The 20,458-nt window shown below is 35.6% G+C and overlaps 1 protein-coding gene across 3 annotated transcripts in view; it reads right to left on the reverse strand.

The window, feature by feature from the left end:
* The window catches only part of LOC127662673 (heterogeneous nuclear ribonucleoprotein Q-like), a 53,816-nt gene that overhangs the window by 15,353 nt on the left and 18,005 nt on the right, over positions 1-20,458 (reverse strand). For all 3 annotated transcript variants that reach the window (XM_052153971.1, XM_052153968.1, XM_052153970.1), the window contains 5 exons: positions 12,348-12,466; positions 11,899-12,006; positions 6,838-6,951; positions 5,224-5,400; positions 5,013-5,148 (listed from right to left, as the gene is read on the reverse strand). In XM_052153971.1, coding sequence (XP_052009931.1) covers positions 5,013-5,148; positions 5,224-5,400; positions 6,838-6,951; positions 11,899-11,979 — 508 coding nt within the window. In that variant the 5' untranslated portion in view covers positions 11,980-12,006; positions 12,348-12,466. The remainder of the gene's footprint in view (positions 1-5,012; positions 5,149-5,223; positions 5,401-6,837; positions 6,952-11,898; positions 12,007-12,347; positions 12,467-20,458) is intronic.

A 20,458-nucleotide genomic window follows, 5' to 3' on the forward strand; every position in this document is an offset into this window, starting at 1 on the left:
TTGTAGCCCATCCGCCTCAAGGTTGTCCGTGTTGTGGCTTCACAAATGCTTTGCTGCATATCTCGGTTGTAACGAGTGGTTATTTCAGGCAAAGTTGCTCTTCTATCAGCTTGAATCAGTCGGCCCATTCTCCTCTGACCTCTAGCATCAACAAGGCATTTTCGCCCACAGGACTGCCGCACACTGGATGTTTTTCCCTTTTCACACCATGCTTTGTAAACCCTAGAAATGGTTGTGCGTGAAAATCCCAGTAACTGAGCAGATTGTGAAATACTCAGACTGGCCCGTCTGGCACCAACAACCATGCCACGCTCAAAATTGCTTAAATCACCTTTCTTTCCCATTCTGACATTCAGTTTGGAGTTCAGGAGATTGTCTTGACCAGGACCACACCCCTAAATGCATTGAAGCAACTGCCATGTGATTGGTTGATTAGATAATTGCATTAATGAGAAATTGAACAGGTGTTCCTAATAATCCTTTAGGTGAGTGTAGATCCTTGATATTCTAGCTGTCAGTTTGTCCAGATACTCCGGTGACCTTTCACCCCACACTTCCTGTTCCATAGAAGTGTCTGTCTTGTTGGGCACTTCTCAAGCACCTTACAGTCTAGCTGATCCCACAAAAGCTCAATGGGGTTAAGATCCATCACACTCTTTTCCAATTATCAACAACAGTCCAATGTCGGTTTCATTGCCCACTCGAACATTTTCTGTTTCAAAATTGTATTTTTCTTTACAATTCTTCCCATTAGGCCTGCACCCCTGAGTCTCCTCTTTACAGTTGAACATGAAACTGGTGTTGAGCGGGTAGAATTCAATGAAGCTGTCAGCTGAGGACATGTGAGGTGTCTATTTCTCAAACTAGAGTCTCTGACGTACTTATCCTCTTGTTTAGTTGTACATCTGGTCTTCCACATCTCTTTCTGTACTTGTTAGAGTCAGTTGTTCTTTGTCTTTGAAGACTGTAGTATACAGATTTGTATGAAATCTTCTGTTTTTTGGCAATTTCTAGTATTGTATAGCCTTCAGTCCTCAAAACAATGATTGACTGATGAGTTTCTAGAGAAAGCGGTTTCTTTTTTGCCATTATTGACCTAATATTGAGCTTAAGACATGCCAGTCTATTGCATACTGTGGCAACTCAAAAAACAAACACAAAGACAATGTTAAGCTTAATTAAATGAAGCAAATAGCTTTCAGCTGTGTTTGATATAATAGCAAGTGATTTTCTAGTTATCAAATGATCAATTTAGCATGATTACTCAAGGATAAGGTGTTGGAGTGATGCTGCTATTTTTTACATCAGCAATTTGTGATCAGCTGAATGCCACTTTGGTGAATTAACCTGTTGATATGTGCCCCCTTTTTGAGCAAAAACCATGAAAATGACATACCTGAACTTAAATGGTTGTATTTACGGACCCTTTGGAGTATGGACACAGTTGTAGTATCTTTTGAAGGAAGACACTTTGGGCTTTATTTCCCAAGTTTCAGAATTAATATATGTTGTTATTTTTTAAAAGTTAGAGAAGCTGAAGTTTATAGTAATGGAAATATTTTGTGCTGAACATGTTTTTATAATCTAAAAAACAATAATAAAATGTCAAGACAACCCAGAAATACAATGTTCTCAAAGCCACAAGTCTAAAGTTGTTAAGTTTCAAATTTGAAGATGATCCAACAAAAAATGAGGTTCCTGAAGCTTTTTTCTCTGTAAAATCTCTGGAAGCGTACAATCTGGAAGAGTAAAATTAAGGCTCCACCTTTCAAGACCACACAAAATCTGACGGCACTACTTGGATATTATGAATAAAACTACTTTAGAGACAGGCTGGTTTTGTTTAGGAGACCCTAATATATAAGATCATATACAGTTTTACAACATGAATGCTGCTCAGATTGCAGTTTGTTGAGGAACGATGATGAAGGGTAATTCTTCCAGGCGAGATCTCATGTAAACAATGGAGAATATATCAACATTTCTCAGATTTTTCACTTTTATGGACAAAAAGTGCTATTGGATGTTTTTCAATGAACACTTGTCATGTACAATTGACCCAAGTGTGTTGAACTGGATTCATCTGGCGATCACGATTTCATAATAAATGTATGAAGTCCCGTTTTGATATTGCATGTTTTCATTTGTACTCCTGCACAAATTGCCATTTCTGTAGCATTGCTATCATGAAACAGAGATCGGATATAAATGTTGAACCCTTAGACCTTTGAAAAGATGTTTAATTTGTTAACATTAATTACATTTATAGAAATTGCATATCAACAGGTTAAAGTACCAATTTCATCCCGAAACAGCTAAATTTGTACATTAATCCAAACTTTTGTCTGCCAGTGTATATGAAAAAATGCATTTATTAAAAAATCTAATAAAATGAGTAATAAAAAACTAAGTATTTAGAAATATTTTGATATTTAAAACAATTTATGTCACAAGGAAATCATATACCTCTATTTATATATTTGAAGTTAAATATGTAAAAATGACTTCTTAGAGGAATAGTTCTCCCAAAAATTTACATTTGCTGATAATTTACTCACCATTTCTCAAAAACAGAATTTAAGATTTTTAGGATTTAATTTCAGGCCTCTTCTTTTAAACAATGCAAGTGTTCTCCAGTTTTTGACGGTCCAAAATGCATATTTAGACATCAAAATAATCCACACAACAAATGAAGTTCTTTTGAACCCAAACGATTGATTATTTTTAGAAACAAAACAATACTTCTATACTTCAACTACAAATGTTAGCATCCGTACATCTGTGACACACGCTCATGACAGGGATGTCGTAAGCTTGTTGTAAGGTCACACGTCACGTGGAGGAGGAGTCAGGAAGCATGTCATTATTTACAAAAGTTTAATTGTCTTTCCTGTACATTTGTATAAGTGTTTTCTTAAAATGGCCATTTGGTGTGTGTATCCCGGCTGCTTCAACCTTCAGAAACCCCAAAGAAAATGCACGCTGGGAAAAATATTAACTTTTCATCGATTGCCTATCCATGATCATGAGTGATTGAAGCTCTGGCTTATCGGGCTGAACCTGGATATCAGTACACCCCTACATTCTCTCAAATACTGGAGGGTGTGCAGTGAACATTTTACCCCTGATGATTTCAGACCATCGAAAGGAACAAAGGGTCGATATCTGAATTCATCGGCTGTGCTCATGCTGTTTTTCCAGCGAACTCTGGTATGTGTGAAAGCTTTGTAATTGTCACGCCTCCCTCGGCTCTGCACCTCCCGCAGCACTCCATTCCTCATCACTCTATTTCTAATTCACCGCACCTGCACTCCATTCACTCGCTCATCACTGCCTGCATAAATAACTCCCCTTCATGCCACTTTACTGTCAAGTCTCACACAAAGGACTCTAGTTTGACTGCGCTGCTCTCACGCAGTGTTTATTTACCTGTCTGTATTTGCTCTTGATCTTAATTGATATCCGTTTAGTGTTTAACCTGCTGTTTTTCCTGTAACCTCTTCTTCAGTTTGTGAAGCTTCTCTTCTGTGGGATATCACCTGTACCATTGATCTCACTGTGTAAATCCTGTGAATCGCAGTAAATGTTCTCACACTTGGCTTCATTAACTACTATTGTGTGGCCTGAATTCCTGACAGTCATATAGCCAATATATTTCTGCTGAAGAATAAGCACAAGTAAATAACGCAACGGCATTGCTCCGAAATAAAGAGATGGTTATTTAATGCAGTAATGTTTTATTATTAATTGGAAATATTGTTTTTATTATGACTGTTTTGGTTTGTGAACTTCGCTTGGTCTGTACAAGTTTCTCTTGTAAACAATGACTCGCTTCCTGACTCCACGATGTGTGACATTACCAACAAGCTTACGACATCCCTCTCATGAGTGCGCATCACAGAGATGTACGCAAGTGAACATTTTTAGTTAAAAAGCATATAAGTATTATTTTGTTCTAAAAATAGTCAATCGTTTGGATTCAGAAGAACTTTATTTGTCGACTAGAGTCGTGTGGATTATTTTGAGGTCTAAATATGCATTTAGGACAGTCAAAAAAATGGAGGCCTTAAATTAAATCCCCAAAATCTTAAATTCTGTTATGATAAAGAAAGAAACTCACCTGCGGGCGAGTAAATTATCAGCAAATTTTAATTTTTGGGTGAACTAATCCTTTAAGGTGTATGAAGAACACATGCACCTTAAAGGCTGATTTATACTTCTGCGTTGAATCAGCGCCGTAGTCTGATGTTAACCTTTTCAAAAATGCTATCTGTGCGTCGCGTCGACACAAACCACATCAGCTGTGATTAGTCCACTTTAACCAGAGACTGCCTCCCAAGATGATAACAACGATATCTGAGGTTGCGTCACATATCAAAGTTTATTTGAATGTCAATGCATTATACGAGAGTTACGAGGTAAGAGTTGGTTATATGCATTGTCTTTAAAACGACACCCATTGCGTGTTATTCAGATAATTTGATGATTTATTTTTTAGCACGGAATGTCACAAGTATGCCAAAATAGATATGTATTATTATTTAAGCGACTCAGGAGCAAGCATACAGTAATTTTCTGACTGCAATGCAGGCAACATGTACAATAAATAATGTGTACCTACATTTCAACATGTTTACATTCTTTGAACACATTTTTGATGCTACAATACAATAATTTAATGAATACTTTTTAATCCAGAGATTACATTTATTGTATTACTTTTATTTATGAAACATAGTTAGCAATTTGGCTGTGTACTCGCAGAATGACGCAGACACACCATCGGAGAACTTTAAATGTAAACCAATGAGTTGGCCACTACACAGAGCCTAAGCCGTATGTTCGATGCAGAAGTATAAATTAGCCTTAAAAATGTGACCATTTATATGACAATTAAAAGGTGCTAAAAGCAATTTGAGCATTTTGAAGCTCACGTGACTGAGCCATTGAATGTTGACTGGAAATGTATAAGAAACATGCACCTCTAAACAGTTTTTAATACCAACACTTACCAGTAACTTTGGCAAACTCCTCCACTATCTGGTCCTTAGTTTTGCTCTTGGGGATAGACCCCACAAAAAGACGATTATTGGCAACAGAGATGCACACTCCAATGTGTTTACCCGGTCGAATTTCATTGTTGTTACACTGCAGGAAAAATCACATAGACATCAAACGACTGTACTGTTTTAGTTAAAGTGCGGTAAAAACTTGATCACTTACAAGTTTGACTGCCTCCTGAGCAGCCTCTTTAGTGCAGAATGTGACAAAGGCATATCCTCTGTTGAGTCCACTGAGAGGGTCCATCATCAGACGGAGATCCCATATGGGTCCAGCTTTCTCAAACAGAGGCACCAGCTCATCCTCAAACAGATCTCTTGGGATCTTCCCCACAAAAATCTGTACAAGTGCGGACAAAATAACAAAAATAAACTAAGTTGACAGTAAAAGTATTTGTATTTTCTGTAACTTTTATTTAGGTAAAAGAAAATTGTAAAAAAAATTCAACCAATAGATTAAATTTAAGCACTGACAAATGGGTGATTTTTACAAGGCTAAACAAAATATGCCCTAATAAAAAGGTGAAAAAAAAGTCTCTAAATATTATTTTCAGGAGGCAAATATTGTCTATAATTAAAAGTGATCATTTCTGACACTAGTACAGATTAATACAGCAGTGCATCACTGATATGATACACAAGTAGCAGTGTGTTTGTCACACCGAGAAAGCAAAATTGTGCCTAAATGATTTGCACGTACAGAGTAAGATTTGTGAAAGTGTAAATTAAAATGCAAGCGCACAGAATATTTTATAAACGTGTAAATCATGTTGTGAGCATAAGAAAAAAAATATTTAATGCTTTGCATAAGTGTAATTCATGCGTTGTGAATCTGTAATTGCCTTTTAACACAAAATAAATGTTATCTGTGTTCTTCTGACTTCCTTTGTTCACTTTTACATTTTTGACACCGATTTTGCACCTAAAAATGGCCAAAAACATTGCAAACATACAAAGATATGTAAGCAAATAAAGGGTGTAGTGAACAACGAAACAGATTGACTGTGTAGAATAAACGACTACAAACGTGTCAATGACTGTTTGTGGCATAAATATTTTCCTGTAATAATCAGATACACGCTGTTCCATCTTTGTTGTACTCATAATTTTGGCATAAATTTCTTACTGAAAAAAGTTTTGTAAGCGTTATGGGAAGGCGGAGCTACCTGCTTCTTGTAACCAATCAAATGAGGTTTTCCTTGACCAGTTTACTCTGACCTGATTGGTTTAATAACGCAACAGACCGCTTGTTCTTCATATGGGATCTCTCATCTATTAAATATTAAACTGAAATATATACACATTTGCAGTTGTTTATTTTACACAGACAGACTGATTCTACACAGTCAATCTGTTTCATTTTTCATTACACCCTTTATTTGCTTGCATAACACTGATTGCATTGTTTGCCATGTTTTTGGCCATGTTTAGGTGCAAAATCAGTGCCAAAAGTGTAAGCGCGAGAAAATAAAGGAAGTCCAAAGAATACAAACAAATTTACTTTGCGTTATACGAAACTACAGATTCAAATTACACTTATGCAATGCATTAAAGTATTACTAATAATTTTCTTACACTTGCAACTTGATTTACAACTTTATAAAATGTTCTCTATGCATGCAATTCATTTTTACTCTTGCAATTTGATTTACACTGTCACAAATACACTGTCACAAATCTTACCCGGTGCATAAAAAAAATGTATCACGCTTGTAGCTTAATTTACAAATCTGTGCATGCAAATCATTTAGGCACCAATTTACATTCATATACTGACCTCTGTGCCAATGGTGGGCTGAACTCCTGCATGGGTCGACCCCGGAGGAGGGCCACCATACTTCCTCTGACCGGTCGTCACATCAAGCGTGTAACCAGTTCTCTCAAGCAAAGCCTAATGTAAGCAGCAAAAGTTAATCATTGTTAGGGATCAACTAGCTAGAAATTGATTTGTCTTGCAGTCTAGTTAAAATCACTGACAAACACAAAATCTCTTACGAGCTAGTTCTTTGAAATCTACAATGCAAAATATTCAGTACTGACTCCCGAATGAATGACTTGGCTGCATCTTTAGTGAATCAAACCTGAATCTAACTTATCAAAAATATCAGTGACCAATACACCAGTGCATCCCTATCTTATTCCTCATTAACCTTGTGTGACCCTGCGTCCACATGTGTGGACATTGCATTTTGGCTTCGCTATAGACAACGCATAATTTAAATCGACTGAATCCTTTTCACAAGAATCTACACTGTCATTTAAGTGTTAAACTTCAGAATCTCTGAGTCACGTAACGCAACAGCATTTCCTTGAAGCACTTAAGTTTGGTTGTGAAGAGTAGCGACTGTAGATTTGCTTGATATGCCACAAAAAAAAAATTGTATCCATTAATTTATCATGCATCAGCACACTGATATACATGATGTCTACATATGTGGATTTTGGGACATTATTCTCTCAAGTTGGAAGATGGAGGAAAAAATAAAAAATAAAAATAGCATTTGTGGGTCATTTCGCTTCATTATTAAAACATATTTTGTTGGCATCACTGTACAATACGGTTCAATTCATTATCATTAATAAATGCATTCATATATTTACTGTACATTATCACATGGAGAATAAATGTATTCATACAAAAGCTGATAAACAAGTCTTTCAGAGGCTTTATATGGAGTTATGATGAAAACAAGATGCATTTCAAACTGTTCTGAGACCAGTGCATTACAAGACAGACAGCACACTGGAGGTTAAGTAATTTATTAAATCGAGAGCAAGGGAGCATCCTATAGTTCTCTATGCAGTTAAGTGCATTCACTCTGATTAAAAGTTCATTTTCACGCTTTGGATCACTCAACATGTTTGACAGCAGTGTTGGTTAAGTTTATCCAAAAAAGTAATTAATTACTAGGGCTGGGACAACGCGTCTCCCTCGCGTCGATTCGTCAGACCCAAAACAAAGATGGCGGCGCCGGAGAGTAGTAGCAACACGAGTGGCTCCTCAGACTATCAGAAGTGCAAGGCGGCATGCACTCGTTCCTCTAAAGTATGGGAATTCTTTCATTTAAAAGGAAACAATTCCGTGATGTGTCACATTTGCAAAATGGAGATGGCCTTCCATTCTAGTGCCACGGCATTGCACCAGCACCTGAAGAGGCGCCACGCGCACACGCACGCACAGTATTCTTAAGGTGAAAGGAAAGTGTCAGAGTGAAAGTTGTTATTTGCATGTGAATGAAGATGCTTTTTTTCAGTATGTTCAACATAAATGTTGAATTCTGAATGTTTATTTTCATTATTTATTTTTTGTTGGAAAAGCACTTTCTGTATTAGCTTAAAGTCCCCAAGTTTACAATAGTTACTGTATTCTTTCAATAGCTCTAAGAAAGGGTGGCTGGGTGACCTTTTTATTTTTTTATTGAATGCTAGATATCAGAATGCATTATTTTGCTCTTGTACACTTTTACTTGAATTTTATTTTTGAGTTTAAGAAAAAGGTGAGTGGCAGAGTGCATTACTACTATATGTTGTTGTTATTTTTATGTGAATGAAGAATTAAAAGATGCACTTTTTTCAGTAAGCTAGGGCTGTGTTTTCAACATAAATGTTCAATTCTGTTGGTTCAGGAAGGACGCCATGACAGGCTGCTGGCTCCCACTGTCGCTGTTAATTTTTATTTATTTTTTGTTGGAAAAGCACTCTGTATTAGCTTAAAGCCCTCAAGTTTACATTGGTTACTGTATTCTTTCAATTGCTCTAAACAAGTACTTTGGGTGACCTTTTTATTTTTTTATTGAATGCTAGACATCAAGTCGTTGTTATTTTAATCTGAAAGAAGAATTACAAGATGCACTTTTTTCAGTAAGCTAAGCCTATGTGTTTTCAAGGCTTCAAGGTTTTATTGAATGCTACCTCTGACTAAGAATGCATTACTTTGCACTTGTATAGTCTTTTATTTTGGAATTTTAAGAGCAATAAACATATATTGCAATGTTAAGGAACTAATTTTTTTTTTGCCCTATTAATTACTTAATTGCATCTACATTGTAATTCGATTACGGTGCTAATTTCTTGTCCTGGAAATTATTTAAATTACTCATTACTAATCACTTTTCTAAAACCCATGTCAGCTTTGACCAGAACATCAATAAAAAGAATTCTTTCAAATAAATCCTCTAACATCAAATAAGTTATTCTTGAACTGTTCTTAAACCATTCGTAATGGGTTATAAAATCAGTAAGTCAAAACGGATCACTCTTCATAATTTCTTCTAGCAAGTACATTTGATGCAAGAGGCTGTTTTTCATGTCAGCATTGTAGGCAACATTTGTAACAATATAGTAACAATTTATTAACTAATTAAATAAGAATAAATCACAGTAATTACAGCACAGTTTAATTACTTTGTAACACATTACACCAAATACTGGTTAGAAATGGGACAATAGTTAGCAGTGATATAGATTCAGAATATATAATATATATTTTTAACATGGTTGGCACTGATTGGTTGATGCTGGTCATTACTTTTAATTAGAATTATTTATTCAGCTTTATGCCAATACAATAATGTGCTATTAAACGTACCAGTTTACTTAATTTTAATAATTATTTTAGCAATTTTAGTTTAGAAGGGATAGTTCACCAAAAAACAAAATTCATCATTTACTCAACCTCATGTCATCCAAGATGACGGACTTTCTTCTGCAGAACACAAGAACATTTTAAGAAGAATATTTAAGCTCTGTAGGTCCATACAATTCAAGTGAATGGGTGCCAAAAATTGCAAGCATAGAAGTACTCTATAAGACACCAGTTGTTTAATATTAAGTGATATGATAGGTGTGAGTGAGAAACAGAACAATATTAACATTTTTACCATAAATTCTCCTCCCTGCTCTATAGGGGGCGATGCACGAAGAATACAAATCTCTAAAAGCAAAAGGAGGACTTAAATATTTATCTCACACATACCATCATATCGCTTCAGAAGACATGGATTTAAATCACTGGAATTTTATGGATTACTTTTATGCGGTGTTTGTGCATTTCAGCTTACAAATTTTGGCACCCATTCACTTTAATTTTATGGACCTACAGAGCTGAAATATTCTTCTGAAAAATGTTCTTGTGTTCAGCAGAAGGCACATCTGGGATGACATGAGGGTGAGGAAATGAGAATTAAAATTTTTGGGTGAACCATCCCTTAATCCCTCAAATAATTTTCCAGAACTCCATGTTTTAAAGTTTAATTTAATTAGCAAAGTGGTGTCTAATCAATTATTTCTTAACTTTAAACAAGGGAAAATGTAAAAAAGGGAAATAGTAAAAATTCTGTGTCATAGCATTTATTTGTGACAACTTTCATTCAACAGCAGACTTGCTTTTGATACATTGCTTTATTATTACTACCATTATTATTACGACCATTATTACAGTGTATATTATATTTTACTATACAGTTTTAATATATTTGTCACAATCTCTTCAATTTCAGGCATCTAGATTTTTTTTAATCGTGTTTTTATTATGACATGAGTTTTTCGCCAGAAGCTTCACTTTTCCATAAAAACAGTTCAATCATTGAAGACTTAAGTCACATCTGAAATCTCGTCTCTTTACTCTGGCCTTTGAGTCTGACAAATGACATGTAGGACACAGTTTTGGTGCGTTTGTGTATTTGGACATTTTTAAATGTTATGTTTTAAATCTCATCACTGTGAAGCACTTTGGTCAACTCTTGTTTTAAATGCGATATAAATAAAGCGGAGTGGAGATTAAAATCCAAATGCTGTGATTAAATTACATAAATATATACTCTAAATGTAATAGGTTCTATTCAGTGTGACCACATGTGATTGGATCACAAAAAATGATCTTAATACCAGGTGTAAATTGGGTCAAATTGAGTTAACACTTAAATTCAGCAAATTGTGTTTCATTTGCTCTTATTGTGTTTATAGATTGTAGGAACAACAGGCAGAATGGTAAAGCAACAGAAAGAACAACTAAAGTATGATAGACAAAGGACAGATAAATGGTTTAAATAGCACCCATTATGGTTTTTCAAATATTACCTTTAATGTAGTGTGTGATATAGCTGTTTGTTGAATGTAAAAAGTCTGCAGAGTTTCAAAAATCAAAGTGCACGACAAATAGATTTGACCCCCCAAAAAATAACAGACTCCAAACACCTGAAATGAGTCGTTAGTAATACCAGACTGACTTCCTGTACTAACATACGTAATCTGGTAACAAAAAACCCACCTCTGGTCTGTTTACATGTACATGCATGGTCTGTGCACGCTGTTAGCCTGTTAGATGTTAGCCTCTGCTAACCGGCTAACTCACGTTGTCAAACTACATATAAAATTACCACTGAGAAACGTCCCGTTCTCGTTGTGCTTGCAATGGTGGTTCGGTGTATCACTATCAGATGTATCACTATCAGACTCAGGCTCAAATTTAAGTAAAACTTTTTCCAGACGGAGCTCAAACACAGATATGGTAGTGGCCATTTCCTTTCAAACACGCATTGTAATGCACGTTAGACCAATCACAACAGACTAGGACATCTAACCAATCAGAGCAGGCTCTCTGAAAGGAGGAGTTTAGAATGAATCTTTTAGAACGATAATTGAATGAGTCGTTTTTACACTGGGAAAAATTATGAGCAAATTAAAGTGTTTTTGACCTTGGATGCATGTAAATATTTTGTATGAACCTTTAAAACAAAGACATTTCTAAAACCATAACAGGTGCACTTTAACAGCTACATTCAGACTTCTCAATTGACAAATGTAGAACACAACTCATAACTCCCTCTACCAAACATACTTTGATTTTGGCTTCATCTGGTCCTTTAGTGGAATCTGACACTTTGGTCCCCTGCTTCTCCCTCTGTCTGTAAGTCTTCATCACTCCACACAGAAAGGCACTTTTATTCTGTTCAAAACATGAATGACAGGCGAGCATGTGTGATCATGTGCTCTACATACAGAGTGGGCTGAAAATTAAAACAATCAATTCATTAGAAATACTTAGATGACTGATTACTACAGATTTAATTGTTTACCAACAGGTCTACTAGTCATAAACCTTACAAATCATCTCAAATGTAGATAACTCTTTTCAATTCATTCTTAGCTATTACATTTAAATGTATCCATTGTTGTAGGAAATTTCTAACATGACATTGTTCAACAATAATGAAAATACAAAAGACAAAAGATACATAAACTATGGAACACTCAAATCCATCTTGGTTTTGCTAGTCTCATACATACTTGAACGTGTGAGAGGTCACTGTCTTTAAACTGCAGGAGAACTTGCAGCGCGCCCTCTTCATTGAACTCTTTAAGTGCTTCAATTGCCCGATCATCAAGATCACTGTGTGAAACGAGACCTGCAAGATACAAAAACCACCTTTAGAGTTCACTTTACTGAGAATTATCAATGCAGTTTTAAAATCCTGACATTCTCAGGTCTACTCTGCAGCACTTTCCTCAGCTGATGTCATGTGCAATTTGACACAGTCGAGCAGAGCCATTCACTGCATCTCATGTAAACAACGCTTTACAAGCACTCATCATCTAATCATGTCCAGCAGCTGTCATTGTCAAGCATGTGCACATTTGGCAGCACACTTGCTCTAACACCAGACACAGAGAAGGCATCAGAACTGTATTATATTAGGCAATTGTTTTTAGTTTTTTAACCAAAATTCAGACAGTTATCAGTTTGTTAATATCATACCAATACCAATCAATGATGCCATTTGGTACAGAGTAGCACCCAAAGTGAATAAATCACTTGCTCTCTACAAAGTGAATAAATCACTTGCTCTCTACAAAGTGAATAAATCACTTGCACTAACCTTAGAGACTGATTTAGTGCTTTTTCTACATACTAATATAAACTGGAGCTGCAACTAACAATTATTTTGATAATCAATTAATCTTATTTATTTGATTAATCAGATTTAAAAACTACATTTTGTTTCCTGTGTTTTATTTAAATGTGACCTGAACAAGGATTTTAAAAAGGCTGTAAGGACATTTATGGTACTGAACTCAATTCTACAAAAAAATTGAACAAAGCCTGAATCATGAAAAGTTGGACTCCAGTTAAGTAATATTTGCCATACCATAAATTTACTGGTGAAATCAGACATTCAATTTGGGATTATCAGGACAATCAAATGTCAAGACTCTTCGCATTATTATACATATTGTTCAGCATTATATACAGTTGAAGTCAGTAGTTTACATACACCTTATTTTAAAAATGTTAAATGTCAGAATAATAGTAGAGAATGATTTATTTCAGCTTTAATTTCTTTCATCACATTCCCAGTGGCTCATTTGTGAGTGAGCTTTAACTTCCTGGCTGATGTCTTGAGAGGTTGCTACAATATATCCACATAATTTTCCTTCCTCATGATGCAATTTATTTTGTGAAGTACACCATTCCCTCCTGCAGCAAAGCTTCATGACTGGGATGTGTTCTTCAGCTTGCAAGCCTCACCCTTTTCCCTCCAAACATAACAATGGTCATTATGGCCAAACGGTTACATTTTTGTTTCATCAGACCAGAGGACATTTCTCCAGAAAGTAAGATCTTCGTAAGGAGAGGCTCCTTCCTTACAAAGCATAATTTCAGGTTATGTTGATATAGGACTTGTTTTACTGTGGATATAGATACTTGTCTATCTGTTTCCTCCAGCATCTTCACCAGGTCCTTTGCTGTTGTTCTGGGATTGTTTTGCAATTTTCGCATCAAACAACATTAATCTCATAGAACTCAGAATGAGTTCTTTTGATTTTCACACGATGTCATGCAAAGAGACACAGAGTTTGAAGGTAGGCCTTAAAATACATCCACAGTTACAACTCCAATTCAGTACGTCTTCTATAAGAAGCTAATTGTCTAAAGGCTTGACATCATTTTCTGGAATTTTCCAAGCTGCTTAAAATGCAGTTAACTTAGTTTATTAACTTAGAATTGTGATAGATTGTTTCACTTTTAATTAATTGTCTGTAAACAATTGTTGGAAAAATTACTTGTCATGCATGAAGTAAATGTCATAAATGATTTGCCAAAACTGTAGTTTTCTAATATAAAATCTGTGAAGTGGTTAAATTAGTTTGAATGACTTCCTAAGTGTATGTAAACCTCTGACTTCAATTGTAGTACAATCATCTGTAAACGTAGAGCAGATTCACTCGAGCTGAAAAGTCACATCCCCATTGCTCATAATATTTAATGCGCTTACATGAGGAGAAACCATCTAAAAACGGCAAACTTTGACTTCTGAGACGTCAGTTTAAAATCCATGAAAGCTGCACAATTGATTAAATTTAAACTGAATGAAATTCGTTATCTATGATTTTAATTTTCTATAATCAATTTTATCTATTAATTGTTGCAGCACTAATGCAATTTGTAAAAGCTACAAATTAATGCATGTAAATAAACATGCAACAAAAAAAATATAGTATATGCGCAATTTTAAGATTTCTATTGACAATACAGATTTTGGATTTTTTTTTTATTGACCAATATGGTGAAAAACGAATTAAATATTATATTCCAGGGGTGCCCAATACGTCGATCGCGATCTACCAGTTGATCGCAAAGGCAATGCTGGTAGATCGCACAAAATGTAAATGTACTTTCGTTCAATTTTAATAAAAATAAAATGTCTTTCCTTCTTTTAGTTTCTGTCTGACTTGCACTTGACCAGACGAGGTTGTGTTTATTCAGTTGCCATGACAACTAGGTTAGCGCGAAATTGCGATACTACTGCCTGGATTAGGCAAAACTGAATGGAATCAGACAGTTTTGCCTAATCAGGGCAGTAGCATCGAAATTTCGCGCTCTGTTCTCAGAAGTCCTTGGAAGGCGCGTATGCGCAAACCTAGTTGTCATGGCAACTGAATAAACAAAACCTCGCCTGGTCAATATTTACTCGTCATCAGAATAAGGTAAATGACCTGGCTATTGTAATCTATTGTGCTGTAGGTGTTTTGGGTTTAGTGTTAAAACTGAATGATATCAACATTGAACATTATTATATCTTTTTTTATTAATTAGAAGATGAATTCCATGTAGGGATACATGCAGTAGTCCCAACAAGCATTTTCTTATTTAAATGAAACTGTTTTTTTTAGTTGGTCATTCAAAAGATCGTCACACAAAAAAGTGTGGGCACCCCTGATAAAAGCCTAGTTTGTAGAATTTATCTTTTAGAATTGCACCTTAAAGGGCAAGAAGTTCAGTTTACAATTAACAACACTAGATGAGAGAAGATTTATTTCATATGCAAGCAAAATCAACATTGTATCTAGGGCTGGGAGATGTGTAAAAAAAATTTATTGATAAACCATAAAAAAATAAAACACTGCAATATGCGATTATATCGTCAACCCCCTGCTGAGGGTTGGAATTAATTTTTTGCTTTAAAAATTTAATTTATTGAAACATGAAAAACAAACAAAAAGACATATCAAAATTCAAATTGCACATTAAACTAAATGGAAAAAAAGCAATAAAATAACGAAGAGATCAATCAAATCTTATTTAACCATCTCCCCAATTGCAAACATTTACCGTCTCCATCAACTCCATTTCCCATCACACAAGCATCAGTCAATGACAACACATGGAAAATAACTAATAGTCTAAAGATTAAGAACTAAATACAATTATAAATGTTAAGACAATAATAATCATAATAAATAAGACTAATAAATTTTAGGTTCAAGGTGAACGTGTCTTGTATTACTTTAAGATTTAAATCACCATCATCTTTGATTCTTTAATACAAAGATATATATATATATTAACCTGCAGAGTAGAGCCCGACCGATATGGGATTTTTGAGACCGATACCGATTTTAGAGGGGGGAAATTCACAGATTACCGATATGGTGACCAATATAGTTCATTTTTGAGCTGGAATGAAAACAGACCTCTTCTATGTGGATTGTTCGCTGATTTTGCACTGATATGACTATACAAAAGGTACTCAGGCTGCTTAAATATTATCAAAGAATATTTGATATTATTAGATCGGTCAATCGATTAAAATGTTTAAATCAAATTAATTACATGGTGTCCCGATTAATCGCATACACAAATATTTGCTGAGAAAGCCCCTCATATAAATATAATTCAATATACAATGATGAAATGATGATACATAGTTATTTTTATTATCTATCTATATAGAAAAATATAAAATAAAAAAATATTCAGATAATTAAAATGCATTACATTGTGTGGCAGAAGAGTTCATCATTAATAAGTCAATACAAAAAGTGGCTTTAGAATACAATGTATTGTTTACAACCATATTATTGATCATAAATCAATCATTGGCACACAGTTCACAGCAATCCATTTCACAAGTGAATTTGTCATTTAGTTGGAGATTTATTATGAGGGCTTGTTTAAGGACTCGTCAATGAACAGCTGCGTCAGACATGCTTGTGTAGTGTCTCGGGTGCGTTGCGTCATAAACATTAAATTTTTAGGTCACCGTGTCAAGTTAAATAGTTTAATACTTAGAACACATCTTGAGATCACTTAGTTCTGATTTGCACTCCATCAAATGTTTTGAACGCAACGCATGTTTGTGTTGTTCTGCTGCGAGCGTGTTTTTCTTCTCTGAATAAACTGCGCAGTCAAACAGCTGAAGTTTAACTTATTGCCCTCTGGAGTAAACAGGTGGTACTACAAGCTTGCATTTCTCAGGAATCTTCCATATGACGGTCAGGAGCATTGCAATTATGCCGTAAATTGTTTTGACGCGTTATTTTTAGTCAAATTAAGTCAAATTAATCGCACTGAATTAACGCGTTAAATCCACAGCCCTAATTATTATACCTTGTCAACAAATTCTAGAAATGAACACTGAGAAAATACATACAAATACAATAAATAGCTAAATAAACATCAGTACTGTATGTTTAGTATCAGTCAAATGCTAACTTTTTAACACTGCCAGTCAATTAGTGTCAGGTTGTAAAACAAGAAGCATTTAAATCAGCCGAGACAAAGAGATAAACAGCAGCAGCGGTTTTATATAATATTCTGCTATACAAGTTCAGGGGAAACTTTCAACGGTGGGTGGAAAACAAGACCTATAAATATTACATTATTTAAATGCAACGACTGGAATTGTTCAGTTTAAGGGGGTACCAAACTGCGACTCCTGAACAAAACAGATTGGTGAATACATGTTTACACATTAGCTTCAACTCAGCTGACAAGCAATGAAAGTAACTACGTGGTTAGCTAGTTAGCTATAAGCTCGTAGTCACTGAGAGTAAAAGATGAACTTTATTTACTTTCCACCATTGCAGCTCACCAACTAGGTAACAGCGTAGCATGAAATCAACACTCTGACACAATCCACCACTGCACCGTTGACTGCAGAGCTGCAAAGAGATGCTCTAATGTTTACCTTTCAATCTGTTACATTACTGACTGCACTGACAACCTATAGCTGGCTAACATGATAAACATGAGTGAAATGGTTGTCAGGGACAGAGTTAACGTTATATTATTTATATTGAAAAGGGAAAATAATGGGGTCATTGTGAAATACATACTGTTAAAGTTAAGTAAACAAAGTAGTTAGCAACTTAATGCTAAGACACCACACCGCTCCAATCCACCCTGTCTGTAGAGCATTGTTTTCTGCATTATATGTTCTGAAAAAAGTTTTAATATCTGCGCATATCGTAAACCTATAAGGCGATACCATTATATCAGTGAAAGGCTAATATCGGCCCACCGATACATTGGTCAGGCACTACTGTAGAGTTGCATTCACAATGCATGTTAACCGTGTGGAAATAAAGCAAAATAAACTCCAGGGGTTAAAGTGAAAAAAAATCCTAAGCCTGAACCTTTTTTGGGGGGGTTGGGGGTTTGGAGAGAAACTGCACAGACAGACTTCTTCAAATATTGACGATAATAACAAAAATACAGTAACAAGAGCTTAAAGTGCTTAAACTGGTAGACTGAGATGGACCGATTCACTTCTCTTCAATGATTATGCTTTGCACCATTTATTTAAAAGTACTATGTCAAATAAAGTGTTTTCTTCTGAACAATAACAAGTGCTCAAAGTGCTAAAGAACTGAACTGCTAAACTGAAGATTAGAAGTGAAAATCAAGGCCATTATCACTTATTTTTTCTTTTTTTCCGGGTTGTAAGCAAAGTCCTGCAAACTCGTTCTTTTTAAGACATTTGGACCAGAAGATGGAGTGCTCATGTAACGCGCATGTTGATTTGAAACCGACAGGCTAGTTAACGCTTTTTTGTCTTCTGCTAGGCAAAAACGTTCTCCGGCAACGTCGTGGTAAGTTTGAGTGCACGGGCAGCGGCTCTATGACCGGAGTCTAAATCATGACGAGCAAGCACTTTCTTACCGCTGCTGGCATACAGTAGCTTCCTCAAGCAAATCGGGCTCTCTCAGTTTCTGGCACCAACTGCCAAAAGGCTCGCCATCTCTACTTGCTTCAGTCCACGCCCAGCACAATTTATTTTTGAGTCCTTTATCTATTGCTAGGACATCATCCCCAGGCTTCATAAACTTGCGCTCCATTTCACCGACAATGCTAACGTGATATTGACGTATAGGTTAGAGGTCGACCAATTAATCGGCCGATTTTTTGCATTTTTTACATAATCGGCATCGGCCAATATCCACGCATATCAAGCCGATTATTAGGCAGGCGCATCTGTGGGCAGCCTAGTGTTGTTGTGGAACAAGTGTTTGACGCATGCTGCCCCTAGAGTCATTTTCCAGCAGAGTGAACAGACCTCATCCAGTGCCTAAGGAAGGAGCTAAGTTCCTTGGAGAAAACAGTAAGGGTTAAATTTGTATAACTTCTTTAGATTTAATTAAAAACTTTTGATATGTTACTGCCAACTTCAAGAAAAAAACGCGACATGACGTTCGGCTACTTTGGATATTGATAGCGTAGTTGAAGTTGCATTATCACAGCAGAAGGGTTGCTATCATGTCACAATAAGGAAGCAAGAATTTTGCAATTACAGACAGTGAATCTGAGACTTTTATTTGTTCTGTTTGTATGTCTGATATTTGAGAGGGTTGTCACTCAATGCAGATAAATAAGTAATAAAAATATACCAACGCACTATAGGCTAGTGAAGGACTGGCTTTGGTAAGCTCAGACATTATCGGTTCTGCTGTCGGTACTGGAGAAATTAAGAAAATACATTTATTATTGCTATAAAGAGAAAGTTATTTTATCTCGCCAGCCATTTCTATATATAATAATATGAAACCATTTGTCTGTGATGCAATTTAGCTATTCGCAGAGAGAGAGAGAAAGAGACAGACAGAGAGAGAGACAGAGAGAGAGAGAGAGAGAGAGAGAGAGAGAGAGAGAGAGACAGAGAGAGAGAGAGAGAGAGACAGAGAGAGAGAGATCTCGCGCACAGCGAGCACAACACAGCCCAGCTAAATGAGTGACAGAACTAAACTTTCAAACGTAGCCTGGTTTAGATATGTGATATTAGTCTGATTTTATTTTAGATTTTGCCTTCCAAAGATTATAAAATGAATATTTATACATAAGCCGCATTCTGTCTAGCACAACATCCTTCCCTTCACAGCGGTGCACTGACATTTCTCCCTAAAACTCAAACTTAACGTCAGAATCAGCACGATCGGTGATTGTTGTAAAATGCAGTCTAGCTACTGTTGCTAAATTGCGGGACGCGTTTAATAATAAAAAGAGCGCAAGAGATACCGTTCCCAAGGCGGTGCGCGCTCCAATACACACCGCTAAGAGACAAGCAAAGTATAGACTACTTTGGGTTTCATGTCCGTGTCTAAACGATCAACTATACACAAAAATATGTCAAAACGACTGGCTTGGAGATTCACTTAAACACAGTTTATGTCTTAAATGGACGTAGTTATGGAAATAGTTGGGGAGAAAATATGCTGCATCAGGAGCCTATTAGATCTGAACTCGGTCTTAAAGGGGAAGCTGTCTATTAAACATGTGACGATTGAGCCATTACTGCAAATCAAACAACAAAAGGCAAAGAGAAAATCACTTACAGCTCTTGAATGAATAACTTCTGCTTTAATAAGCATTAATATATGATAAACTATGCAGTGTTATTTTACAATTGATTACTTTATTAGATTTCTTTTTAGACCACACCTGAACAGTAATGTTAGTAGACCTTCCTGAAATTAAATCACTGTGCCTACATAACGTTTATATTTGTGTTATATATATATATATATATATATATATAACAAAAAGAACCGTTAAGAATACCATTGAAGTACCGGATCGATAAGCAGTATCGGTAAGATAGTAATACCATTAAAACCTTACC

The sequence above is a fragment of the Xyrauchen texanus genome, chromosome 22, assembly GCF_025860055.1.
Source record: "Xyrauchen texanus isolate HMW12.3.18 chromosome 22, RBS_HiC_50CHRs, whole genome shotgun sequence".
Lineage (NCBI taxonomy): Eukaryota > Metazoa > Chordata > Actinopteri > Cypriniformes > Catostomidae > Xyrauchen > Xyrauchen texanus.